At 55.2% G+C, this 12902-nt stretch overlaps 3 protein-coding genes across 3 annotated transcripts; 1 reads left to right on the top strand and 2 right to left on the bottom strand.

Annotated features, from left to right (window-relative positions):
• Positions 1–284: 284 nt before the first annotated feature.
• On the bottom strand, positions 285–1794 carry UBI4 (ubiquitin; the record flags this gene model as incomplete). Its single annotated transcript, XM_076676595.1, has 6 exons — positions 285–482; positions 555–782; positions 857–1084; positions 1152–1379; positions 1447–1674; positions 1759–1794. 6 exons carry the CDS (start codon positions 1792–1794, stop codon positions 285–287), a joined length of 1146 nt encoding a protein of 381 aa, XP_076536054.1.
• Positions 1795–2300: 506 nt separating this feature from the next.
• Positions 2301–8454, bottom strand: GPH1 (glycogen phosphorylase; the record flags this gene model as incomplete). The annotated part of the gene is made up of 24 exons (XM_076676594.1): positions 2301–2344; positions 2410–2472; positions 2531–2588; positions 2654–2688; positions 2757–2936; positions 2996–3089; positions 3159–3165; positions 3236–3489; positions 3553–3612; positions 3678–3935; positions 3998–4243; positions 4319–4406; positions 4487–4496; positions 4565–4678; positions 4751–5053; positions 5118–5395; positions 5506–5918; positions 6056–6090; positions 6154–6166; positions 6232–6276; positions 7216–7528; positions 7597–7728; positions 7789–8266; positions 8346–8454. 24 exons carry the CDS (start codon positions 8452–8454, stop codon positions 2301–2303), a joined length of 3630 nt encoding a protein of 1209 aa, XP_076536053.1.
• A 1307-nt stretch (positions 8455–9761) lies between these two features.
• NOG2 (putative GTPase NOG2) lies at positions 9762–12573 on the top strand (the record flags this gene model as incomplete). The annotated part of the gene is made up of 8 exons (XM_076676593.1): positions 9762–9858; positions 9981–10282; positions 10355–10672; positions 10737–10895; positions 10966–11520; positions 11588–12191; positions 12267–12387; positions 12459–12573. The coding sequence occupies 8 exons, from the start codon at positions 9762–9764 to the stop codon at positions 12571–12573; spliced, it is 2271 nt and encodes a 756-aa protein (XP_076536052.1).
• Positions 12574–12902: the final 329 nt, after the last annotated feature.

Here is a 12902-nt window from a genome sequence, read left to right as displayed (position 1 = left end):
AGCGATAGATGTAGGTTGAAGCGGGAACAGAAGCGAGTGTCGATAGGACGCAACACTTGGTAGATCTTGTGCCGTTCATTTCCTCGGCCGCTCGAAACTCGTCCGCGCGCGCGCGGGCAATCTCTCATTTGCCATCACTCTCCGTTCCCGAGGTCCGCTCTGGCCCGTCCACTGTTTGTAGCGTATCGCAAGGACGCCAGGGATAAGAGTGGGTCAAAAACACTGTTTATTGAGATTCAGCTATCGGTATCAACAGAAAGACTACACAGAAGAACGATTGCGATCTAGCATCCGCCACGAAGACGGAGAACCAAGTGCAGGGTAGACTCCTTCTGAATGTTGTAATCCGATAGAGTGCGACCGTCCTCAAGTTGCTTTCCGGCGAAAATCAGACGCTGTTGATCAGGAGGAATACCCTCCTTGTCCTGGATTTTGGCTTTGACATTGTCAATCGTGTCTGACGACTCGACTTCGAGCGTAATCTGCAATGGAAGGCACGCCGAGTGAGCTACGAAACATTATCGAGAAAGTTCAAAAGCCTATAGGGCACTTACCGTCTTTCCCGTGAGGGTCTTGACGAAAATTTGCATACCACCGCGGAGACGAAGCACGAGGTGAAGAGTCGACTCCTTTTGGATGTTGTAATCCGAGAGGGTTCGTCCGTCCTCGAGTTGCTTTCCAGCAAAGATCAAACGCTGTTGATCGGGAGGAATGCCCTCCTTGTCCTGAATCTTCGCTTTCACGTTGTCGATCGTGTCGGACGATTCAACCTCGAGAGTGATCTAGTATCGTCGAGGGGCGCGCACGCGTCAGAATCGAGAGGCGAACAACACGAAAAGCAGCACGCGAAACTCACGGTCTTGCCCGTCAAAGTCTTGACAAAGATTTGCATACCTCCACGGAGACGGAGAACCAAGTGAAAAGTGGACTCCTTCTGAATGTTGTAGTCCGACAAAGTGCGACCATCTTCAAGCTGCTTGCCAGCGAAGATGAGACGCTGCTGATCGGGAGGAATGCCCTCCTTGTCTTGAATCTTCGCTTTCACGTTGTCGATCGTGTCGGACGATTCAACCTCGAGAGTGATCTGTGGCGAGTCATGTGTAAGCACTAAATCCCGCTTTGCCATATCGTCGTAATGGATCTCTACGCACAGTCTTGCCCGTCAGGGTCTTGACAAAGATCTGCATTCCTCCGCGGAGACGAAGGACCAAATGCAGGGTGGACTCTTTCTGGATGTTGTAGTCCGACAGAGTGCGGCCGTCTTCAAGCTGCTTGCCAGCGAAGATGAGACGTTGCTGATCGGGAGGAATGCCCTCCTTGTCTTGGATCTTGGCCTTGACATTGTCAATCGTGTCGGACGACTCGACCTCGAGCGTGATCTGTGGCGAGTCGTGTGTGAGCTTTACACCGCTCGTTGTAGGTTCGACGGGAAGAGTCTCTACTTACGGTCTTGCCCGTCAAGGTCTTGACAAAGATTTGCATACCTCCACGAAGACGAAGGACAAGGTGAAGAGTCGACTCCTTTTGGATGTTGTAGTCCGAGAGAGTGCGTCCGTCTTCGAGTTGTTTTCCAGCAAAGATCAAGCGCTGTTGATCGGGAGGAATACCTTCCTTGTCTTGGATTTTAGCCTTGACGTTGTCGATCGTGTCGGACGACTCGACTTCGAGCGTGATCTAAGAGGAGGGGAAGAGGGATGACAAAGCGAATGAGGAATACTGCGTGACGACACGTTCCTTCTTGATATGCCCGAGACTTACCGTCTTTCCCGTGAGAGTCTTGACGAAGATCTGCATGATCGATGTAGCTGTTGTGGTTGAATGAAGTGTAGTGGCTGTGAGGAGGAAAGGGAGAAGGGGGACACTCGAGGTCAGTGACTCGGATCAACACGGTGGCGGGGGCGGGCCGACCCTCAGGGCGGTGTAGCAGACACACGTACGAGGACAAAGGGGTGTGCTTGGTGGGTGTGGGCTGGAGTGTCGCGATCGGGTACAGTGACACGAGGTACACAAGTGATGGGAAGAGGGGAGAGAGAGAGAGGGGGGAGAGGGGAGCGCGGGTCAAGCGATTCCGATCGCTCGCTGCGAGGCGGGGGTCTGGATCTCGTCAACATCAGGGGAGGTTCATCTCGCATCAAAATCTTCTCGCATGTTCTCCCAAGCCACTCGGCAGGTGGCACTCGGCAAAACTTTGGTTTGGGGCACAGATGTAAACAAACTACGGAATATTCGCAAGACTGGGTACTGATGGACTTTGATTGACTGGGTTTCCTTCACGTCAGAGCGCTCGAACCCCTCATTCTTCACGACGATTCCGGAATCTTGATAGGCTCGATGTTCCAGATCTCTGCGTCACGAAACGACAGTCTTCAACAACTCGACTCGCTCTCGGAGGATATCGAGACTACTCACCTTCGGCGTATTGTGTGACAGCGCGGTCGGACGAGAAGAATCCCATCTTGGCGGTGGTTTGGACTGCGGGTCAAGCAATCAGTATGGACAAGGTGCTTAGTTCGCACAGAACAAGGCGTACTGCTCATGCGGGTCCAGCGCTCCTGGTCGACAAAGGCTTCATCGACCATTTTCTGAGCCTGCAGATTCAACAAGAACCATTGTCAGCAAGCGCTGTGACGCAAGTGGACGACTTGGAACATACAGCAAGGTAAGAGAGGAAATCGTCCGAGACGAGGTCTAATAGCAATCATTGAAAGTCAGTCACACCTCTCACGAAGTCAAGTCAGGTCAGAGAGAGGACGCACAGTAGTCTTTTTCTTCAAAGATGGCGCGGAACAACGGCTCGAACGGAGTCGAGTCCCCGAGCTTACCCGAGCGCACAAAGTCGATCGCTTCAAGCAACTCGGCAGGGTATTGCGGGTTGCCCCATTGGTGGATCTTGCGCCTCTCGGCAATCTCGTGAGCAAGGTAACCGAAAATGAAGACTATTGTGGATCGAGAGAGTCAGCTTTGCCCAGAGGGAGAGGTTCACATGTAGACGTACTGTTGTCCTCGCCCGAGTGCTGTGCGATCTCGACCGTCGCACCGTCGAAAGTACCGAGGATAAGGCCACCCGAGAGGCCAAATTTCATGTTGGACTGTCACATCGCAAGCAATCGTCAGACGACGATTCCTGCCCCGCAATTGAACTCTGATGAAGAGCTCACAGTTCCGCTACGCGAGAAGGCAACGTGTCAGCTAAGTCACAGCCGTCGCGGTAAGTGAAACGCAATACGCGACTTACGAAGCTTCCGTTCCGGCCGTCGAGATATGCTCGGAGATATCTGACGCCGGGATGATGATCTCGGCGAGGGAGACCGAGTAGTCGGGGAGGAAGACAACCTGCAAGTATTCGGCGGTGTCCGGATCGACATTGATATACGACGCTACAGCATTGATGAGCCTGATGGTTGTCTTGGCAAGATAGTATCCAGGGGCCGCTTTGCCAGCAAACACGGAGAGACGAGGGACGACTCGAGCACGGGCCTCAGGCGAGAGCTGCGGGCGGAAGATGGCCCGTTAGTATCGCAGAGGGTCACGAAATTACAGAAAGAAGCTCACCTTCTTCAGCTCGAGGTATCGGAAAATGATACTGAGGATATTCTGTTGTTGCCTCTTGTACTGCATTCGCGCGATTGAGTGTCAGCGAGTGCGTAGTATTCGGGACCAGCACGCCTCGGGAGTACCTGATGAATACGTTTGATCTGAACGTCAACCAGGGCCTTCCGGTTCGGGGTAATGCCGATCGTCTCTTGGATGTAGTCGAACAAGCGACGTTTGTTCTCCTGCTTGACTGCCCTCCACTTTTGACAGAAGATCTTGTCGTTGACAAATTTGGACAAACCCTCGAGCTCGGTCAGGTCAGTCAACCATTTATCCGACTTGAGCGACTGAGTGATGAGTCGCGCAAGCGCCGGGTTCGCTTGGAGAAGCCAACGGCGTGGCTGCAAGGTTGCTACCGTCAGTCATCGCGTGATACTTGCAAGGAATAGGCGAGAACGCTGACCGTGACTCCGTTTGTGACGTTGGTAAACTTGGACGAGCCATAGAAGTCGACAAAGTCAGGGAAGAGATCGGACTTGACGAGGTCACTGTGAAGGGCAGCGACACCGTTGACCTTGTGGGATCCGATTACGGCGAGGTTTGCCATTCGGACCATCTGCGGGTAGCCTTCCTCGATCAAACTCATTCGAGCAAGCTTTCCTCGGTCGTTCGGGTACTTCTTGGCAACTTCCTCGAGGAAGAACGCGTTCTGCCAAGGAAGCAAATGTGTAGCCTGTGAGAAACGATAGCACCAGAGGCGCGAGGGAGAAGATATCCGACGCACGATATCAAAGATGAGTTGCATGTGCCTCGGGAGAAGGTGGCTGAGAAGAGGCACACTCCATTTCTCGAGGGCCTCGGTCATGACGGTGCTGCAGAACAGGATCCAAGCGCAGCATGAGTCTCATGCAGAGTCACCCGTGGCCGTCACAAATTGCGAGAAGAGACAAACTGGTTCGTGTCTGGACGGGCGACGCAGCGGAAAGGCGTCAGCGAAAGGCAAGGGCAAGGCTGGGACGGGAGCGCTCACAGCCGAAAGTTGCGACGACGATCCTCCAAGCCTCGTCCCAGTCTTGACCTTCTTCGTCGACGAGAATGCGTTGAAGCTCGACAATGGCAAGGGTAGGGTGAGTATCGTTCAGCTCTAAAAAACGGCAGTGCGTATTCAGTCTTTCGTGTAGTTGCGGCCGCCTGCAGTCAAGTGCGCTAGGCTCACGGATCGCATTGTACTCGGGGAATTCAGACCAAGGCTTGTTGAGCTTGCGGAATCGACGCGTAATGTCCGCAAGCGAGGCGCAAGTCCAGAAGTGTTGCTGCTTGAGACGGAGCTTCTTGCCTTCTTCGGTGTTGTCGTTCGGGTACAAGACGCGCGTGATGTTTTCCGCGAGCTCGGCTTCACGTACAGACGCTTCATAGTCACCAGCGTTGAAAGACGCGAGATCGAACGAAACCTTGGGTCGAGCTTGCCAGAGTCGAAGGTTGTTGGTCGTGACAGTCTCGAATCCGGGAACGGGAACGTCTGCGACCAGGATTCCAGAGGTATGAGTGATGAATTGCGAGCTCGCCACATATATAATGCGTACCATAAGGGACCGCGAGGACATTGACGCCGCCGGTCCAGGATCCGGGACCTTTCCCGTCCTTTCCACGGGTGGCGACTCCCTCGAGCTTGATCTCGATTGCATCGTCGAGACGAGGGATCTCCCAAGGACAGGCATTATCGAGCCAAGGATCGGGCGTTTCGACTTGGTTGCCTTGTTCATCGATCAGTTGCTTGAAGATGCCAAAGTTGTACCTCAAGCTGTAACCCCATACGGGCAGGTCGCACGTCGAGGCCGAGTCAAGGTAGCACGCTGCCAATCTGCGTACAGGCAGGCATCGAAGCGGTGTTAGCTCACTCTGTCCCGGATAAAGCTCGAGCTCATTCAGGCTCGCTTCTAGGTGTTCCGGGTGAGCAGAGGGAATGAGAACTTATCCAAACCGCCATTGCCCAAACCCAAATCGCGTTCGACGCTCATTAGGTCTTCCAATGGGAAACCGAGCTTGTGGGAAGCGTCGGAGTAAGATTTTTTGACATCCAGATTGAGAAGGGCATTGTCGAGCCCTCTTCCCATGAGGAACTCGAACGACAGGTAGTAGCATCTCTTGACCTTGTGCTGAGTATGGTAGAGCTGCGTCGCGTTCCAGTTCTTAAGTAGACGATCGCGAGTGGCGAGGGCGACGGCTTGGAACACGGCAGTTTCGTCGACATTCCAAGGTTGACGCGCGAGTGAGGACCCGAGAATCCCGACAATATTGGCAGCGATCGTCTCCGAGTCCTTCTCGAACCGTTTCTCGTTGGCAGCAAGTGCGGCTTTCCAAGCGCTGGCATCTCCAGGAAAAATCTAGAGAACCGGGGTGTCACATCGTGAACCAAATTTGTAACGGCGATGATTCGGATGAAGGAGGAAAGAGCCGGCACGGGGATTAATGAGACGGATCAAAACAAGGGGAACCGTGCGACGATTTCTTTCGCGCTTACCTCCTTGAGCGATTTTTGTCCCTCGGGGATGAAACCTGATCGCATAAGGCGGTGAGCTGGATGGCCCTATGCTGCATAGAGGCGAGGAAGACGCGCACCAGTCGCCGTTCGCTGTCGGATCACAATCGACGTTCCTCGTCAGCGTCTGCGTGTTTGAGAGCTTAGATGGGACACACCTTGTGATAGCGGGGTCTCTGCGCTTCAAACGGATTCACCGTGACCTGTTCCACCGAGGGGTTCGCGTGTCAGTCCTTTCCGCGACCTGCCTGGCCCGCCCCCACTTTCGAGGACGTGCCGACTCTTGAGCGCTGTGGAGAAGGGACCGGGTCTGCGAGACTGACCGAGGCTGTGGGAGTCGTTGCTCCTGATGCAGAACGACTCATTGAACTTAGAGTCTCTGCTGACCGGATGTTGGAAATCAGAGAGTATGGGCGGAAAGGAAAGCCATGCGGGGAGCGCACACTGACGAGACGCGTTCTGCGAGCTCTTGCGATTTCGATTCCCGCATCTTACCTTACATAGAAGGGGTATCCCAACGGACAAGTAGATACGAGGAATGCCCAGATCAACATCAGCTTTCGCTTATTCGAGCGAAATTGCCGAGGGAAAATGTCGAGCAAAAAGAACTGAGATTCGCTACTCTCATGGGACGACAAGGCAACGGTTGCGCCGCGTTCAAGCAAGAGTACGGTAAGTAATAGAGGGGAAAGGGAACGCGACTTCGACAGCGAGATCCAGAGGCGTACGGGTGAAAAAGGGAAGAGTGAAACGAAACAGAAAACGACGACTGATGGACTACGAGAGAGAGAAAAGAGTTCGGAAACAATGAACAGCAAGGCGTGGGCACACACGAGGAGAAACAAGTCAGAGAGGGAGGGACAGGTGAGGCGAGTAGCGATGGGTATAGCGCGAGTAAGAGAGGTCACAATGACATGGCAAAGACGCGGATCGGGTTTTAGGAACGACATGATCTCTCTGCCGACATGGTTCGGCGGATCGAGCGGTAAAGAAAGACAGGGGTATAGCGTGTCGAAGACGACAATGGCGAGGGATGGTAAGGGAAACGACGAAGGCAACGATTGCTCCGATTTAAGACCACACCTGGGAAGACGGTCGGGCATGAGTTTCATGTCGAAGCCCACGCGCGACGAGGGACTCACCTTGAGCATGCTGTCCCACGAGCCTGTGCACAGCGCCATGCCATCTTGACTAACTCCCAAACAGCTGACGCGATTCTCGTGTCCGGCAAGGACTCCGACGCGCTCTCCTTTGAGTGTGTCCCACACGTTGCAATTGAAGTCGTCGTAGCCGGCAAACAGCATTCGGCCCGACACTGAGAAAGCGACTGAAGTGATGCCGCACAGCACGTTGTCGTGCACGTACTGGTTCAGTTCTCGGTCGGCACGCAAGTCGAACAGTCGGCACGAGGCGTCATCGGAACCAGTAGCGAACGCGTCGCCGTTCGGGAAAAAGCTGCAACAAGTCGCTCGGTTCAGTCAGCCACGGTCTGTCAGCGGATGGGACGCAGCAAAAACACTCACGAGACAGCGTTGATGTCGGACTCGTGACCCGTGAAAGTCTGCACCGCCTTGCCTGTTCGAATGTCCCACACTTTTGCTGTCGCGTCGCAAGCTCCAGAAACGAAGACGTTCTGATTGGGTCCGAGCGACAGACTGGCGCGCGAGCGTATGTCAGCGCGGAAGAGACGGACAAGACAGGACGGCCAACTGTACCTCATGACGTCGCCAGTGTGGTCATTGAACTCGATGATCCGGACTCCGGCGTCGATGTCCCACAGCATGCACGACATGTCACCAGACGATGTGAGGATCTGTCGATCGTTAAGGAATCGACAGCACGAGAGGTATCCTGTGTGAGCTGACAGCTCCCTAGCAACCTTGGCGCTTCCCTCCTTGGAACGCAGGTTGTAGATGCTGCAGATGTTGTCGAGGCCTCCGCATGCAACAAAGTTCCCACTCGGCGAATAGGCGCACGTCATGACCCACGACGAGCGCAACGGAATCGCGTGCACCTTGTTTGTCGTATATGCGTCCCACACGATGAGCTTGCCGTCCTGCGAGGCCGACACGAGATGCCGTTTATCCTGCGACCAGTGCATCGCGTAGATCTTGGCGAGGTGGCCCTTGAGGGTTCGTCGCGGGCGCATCGCTACACGCGGTAGGGGGTCGATCTCGGCTGCCATCGCTCGCACTAGCAGGCAGTGAGGAGGTAGCGCGGCGAGTCAGTATCGATGATCGCGAACTTGGGGAAGAGAAAGAGCGTCGCCTACGGCTGGTGTCGGCAAGCTGTTCTCGCTTGGCGCGAATCTTCTCCTTGAGCGTCTCTGCATCTCTCCGCGCGGCGGCGATCTTTTCCTGAATGTCAGCAGCGGCGGACATGTCGATGTGTCGGGAGGTGTTGGTGGTGGTAGGGTGGAGAGGCGCAGTCTGCGGTTGGAACGGCCGTCAAGCTGAATTGGGGACGTTCGAGGGCGGGATGGCGATTGCGTTGAGTGAATGTGCAGAGACGGAGAGATGCGACGGTAGCGAGGCGGGGAAGGCACGAAGGGAGCAAGTACGAAGGCGAGAAAGGCGAGAGGCGTTAGCGTCCGTGTAGCATACGGCGATACTCCGGATGGCAGGATGAACGCGCACGTACGAGGAAGAAAGGGAAGCGAGTTCAGGGCGCGGAGACCGCAGGAAAGGTTCGAGCGGGAGTGGATCCTGGAGCGAGAGGGGTTCGGGTTCACACCTCGGGTTCTCGGCGGCGCAGTGGAACGGAAACACGTGTGCCCGTAGAACTGGCTGTGTGTGTACCCAATCGGTCAGCTGATCGTCAGTCTAGGCAGGCGAGCGCGAGATTGACAGCGCTTGGCGGGAGGCGCGTCTGCGGAGAGCGGGATCCGATGTGAAAGGGGAGCGTAAACTTACCGGGGTCGCGATTCGATCAAGCGGCAGGAGCGCTCGCGCTGGTTCGCTGAGCTGTACTGCTTGTCCTGCTTTCGAGCAGCCGATGCCGTACTGGAGCGATGGTCGAGGTCGAGCGGCTGACGTGGGCCGATTTGTGGGAACAAAAGGGCTTGGAGCGATGAGCGGGGGGAACGAGCGATCGATTGCGGCTCGTCGCGAGAGGGTCACGGATTGCGATCGCTTGGGTCCGAAGCAATGCAGCAGAGAATGCGCGAGTTCTGCGGGCAGTGGGACGAGTGGCCGTGCGATGATCGTCTCGAGTTCTCGGGAAAACCTAATGCAGTTTCGTGAACACTTTGTCTAGTGACAATTGCGCTACGGTAACGTAAATACAGATGGTAAATCCGGGGTATCACCTCAATCTCGCGGGTTCCTCCGTCGCTCACCTTTCAACCAATCCGTCTACTGTACATACATATGATAGATTCGCAGACTGTTTCGTTCGGAACAACGTCAATGCATTGATTCAGAATATTCCCGAAGCTGTTCCTGTCGGCGAATTACTGGTGCATCCGGCGCGCCTCGGCGCTACGAATGCGCAAGCAGATACCGTTGACAGCGCGGGAACAGCAGATATCGACAAGCTGACTCCCCGAGGAGATGAGCGGACTTGTTGAGCTATGCCGTACCTCAGGGGAGGGGCGACGACGCGCAGCGAAATTATTTATTTTATCTCGAGCAGGCGAGTTCGCTGCATCAGGTCTCCAACCCAGCCGGCAGGTCCGAAACAAGCCACCATGCCCCCACGCGACAAGTCCAACCCTACAACGAAGGCGAGGAGCAGCAAGCATGCCGCCGCCACCGGCCTCAAGACGGGCAACATTCGAACAAAAGGTTAGCATACCGTCTCTCGCCTGCAGCGCCTCGTGTTCTGCACGCGTGCATGTACAGGCGGTTCCGAGGAGCTCAGTCCTCCTACGGGATCGAGGCGCTGACCTCGAGAGCGTGTTGTGCAGGAGAGAACTTCTACCGAGATGCCAAGTCAGCCAGGATGGTCAACATGCTCTCGGGCAAGTCTGGACGAGCCATCAGGGCCGCAGACGGCAAGATCATTCAAGAAGCAGAGTTCCAGTCGAAGGAGGTGACTCCAGGACGAGTGCAGCCAGACCGTAGATGGTTCGGCAACACCAGGACCATTTCGCAAACCGCGTTGGAACACTTCAGGGAGGGCATGAAGGAGAAGACTGCAGACCCGTATGCAGTCGTGCTCAAGCGAAACAAGCTGCCTCTCAGTCTGTTGACCGACACCGTCAGCGGAGTGAGTGTATATCTCTCTTATTTATTTGCACCGACGGCTCGTCACTGACCGGATCTGCCTCGAACATTGCAGAAATCGATCCCCGATCTGACCACCACCGAGCCGTTTTCGGACACTTTCGGTGCCAAAGCCCAGCGCAAGCGACCTCGCCTCGATGTCGGTTCTATCGAGGAACTCGCCGGAGCAGTCGCGTCGCATCAGAAATCAGTACAAGACGCGCAAGTGCAAGCAGAGAAAGATCAGGCTATCAGTGACCTGCGAGACACCGAGGGAACGATCGCACCTGAGGAGCTCAAGCGAAAAGAGGAAGAAAGTCAGCTCGGCAACGTGCAGCAGGACTGGATTCTCGGTGCCGGAACAAGTAAGCGTATTTGGGGTGAGCTGTACAAGGTATGTCTCGCAGTATTGTATCGCCTGCTCTGAGGTCATTCCTTACCCGTTGTGAACATTTCAGGTTATCGATTCCTCCGACGTCCTCCTCCACGTGCTCGACGCGCGCGACCCTATTGGTACACGCTGTGACTCGGTCGAAGCCTACCTGGCGAAAGAGAAGCGTGGAAAGAAGGTCATCTACGTGCTAAACAAGGTCGATCTCGTTCCTGGCTGGGTTGCCGTACGTTCTCTCGCATCCACGTCTTTCTGTCAGGTCGTAGGCTGAGGATGTATTCGCTTCTTGCAAACAGGCTCGATGGGTCAAGATCCTCTCCAAAACTCATCCTACTATCGCTTTCCACGCCTCGATCAACAACTCGTTCGGAAAGGGATCTCTCATCCAGCTTTTGCGCCAGTTCTCGTCTCTCTTCTCCGACAAGAAGCAAATCTCGGTTGGCTTCATCGGCTACCCCAATGTCGGCAAATCGTCCATTATCAACACGCTCAAGAAGAAGGCCGTGTGCAAAACGGCTCCGATCCCCGGAGAGACCAAAGTGTGGCAGTACATCACTTTGATGCGACGCATCTATTTGATCGACTGCCCCGGTATCGTGCCACCCTCGGCTCGTGACACTGAATCGCAAAAGGTCCTCAAGGGAATCGTCCGAGTCGAGCATCTTTCCGACCCTGCAAGTCACATCCAGTTCCTGCTCGACCGAGTCAGGAAGGAGTACCTCGCGCGGACGTACGGTGTCCCAGAATGGGACAATGCCGAAGATTTCCTGACCAAGCTGGCACGGAAGACGGGTAAGCTGCAACGAGGTGGAGAGGCAGACTACCGCACGGTTGCCACTTTCGTCATCAACGTAGGTCCTCGATCTCGCTCTGTCCTCCCATGCCGAATTATCTCGCTAATACGGTTTCACTCGATAGGACTGGATTCGAGGCAAGATCCCTTACTTTGTCGCTCCTCCCGAGCCTGTCGACGCGGCTGGCAAACCCCTTCCCCGACCGCTCAAACTCGGGTCCGGTATTGCCACTCCCGCCGCTGCACCAGTCGCATCGACTTCGGCCTCGAAACTCGACACGGACGCTGAAGGTAACACGATTCGACGACTTCCTGGAGTCTCGCAACCGCTTCACCAGATTGTTCATTCGACCAAGTTCTTGCCGGACGACAACAAGAAGATCGAAGAGGAGGACGAGGAGCCTATCGAGACGAGCTTTGTGGTCGAAGATGACGAGGAAGAGTGGGGCGGTATCGCCAGCGACGATGATGACGATGTTGTCGAAGAGGAGGAGGACGAGGAAGATTTCGAGGAGGGTGACTCGGCAGAGCCTCTCGAGTGGGATGATCTCTTTGCCAACGCCGAAGGTGCGCTCAATGGAGCGTCCGCCGACCAGTCGATCGCCACCGAGAATGGGGACGACGAGGAGGAGGAAGATGAGGAAGAGGACATCGACATCATTGTTGACCGAGCTGAACCAGCGGCGGCCAAGTCATCGAAGAAGAAGAACAGTGCTGGCAAGAAACGCAGTAAGCCATGACCCTCGTCGACGTTTCGAGTATCCTGCGATATCGCATGCTGAACTTGCCTGCGCAACCTACCAGACCGCGCTATCGACAACGTCTCTTCCGACGACGACGAGGAAGCCAAGCCGGTCAAGGAAGCGCGCATGACCACGAACAAGAAGAAGGCGACCAACTTCTTCACGACCGCCAACGTCAAAAAGTGAGTTTCCCGGGGAACAACGCCGCAGGTTGACTCGCGTGACTAACGGTTGCGCTTTCGCCTCCTTGTAGCAAATCTCGCCGTGGTGGACCTGTCAAGGACCAGGCTCAGCGACATGCAGTCGGTCAGGGCCAGAAGGGCAAAGGTACTGGCAAGGGCCGACGAGGAACAAAGAGTAACCTGTAGAAGCTCGGTTCCGGCTCGTTGCTCTAGATTTCTGGGTTTTTCCATTGGGCTTCTTCTTGTTGTGCGTTACTCGTTTCCTAGCCCGCTCATTGCAATAGGTGTGTTCTCGTTCTAGTCCATCGAGGATTTTGGGCGAAATGTCCGGCTTCTGAATTCGGGTGTGTCGCATGGCTTGTGATTTTCTTGGTTCGCTCGCTGTTGGGGATTGTCCTTCCTCAATTGCTGTCGCATCCAGATCTAGAGAGGTCTCGCCGGGTCATGACACAAAACAGGGGCTGTACTCCGGCCGGAGAAGCGATTCCGGCTGTTATTGAATGCCGGGCTGAGAG

The sequence above is a fragment of the Sporobolomyces koalae genome, assembly GCF_050403365.1.
Source record: "Sporobolomyces koalae JCM15063 DNA, S_koalae_JCM15063T_v1_ctg5, whole genome shotgun sequence".
NCBI lineage: Eukaryota > Fungi > Basidiomycota > Microbotryomycetes > Sporidiobolales > Sporidiobolaceae > Sporobolomyces > Sporobolomyces koalae.
Note: the sequence above shows the minus strand (reverse complement) of the source record. Positions and strands in the feature narration are given on the sequence as shown.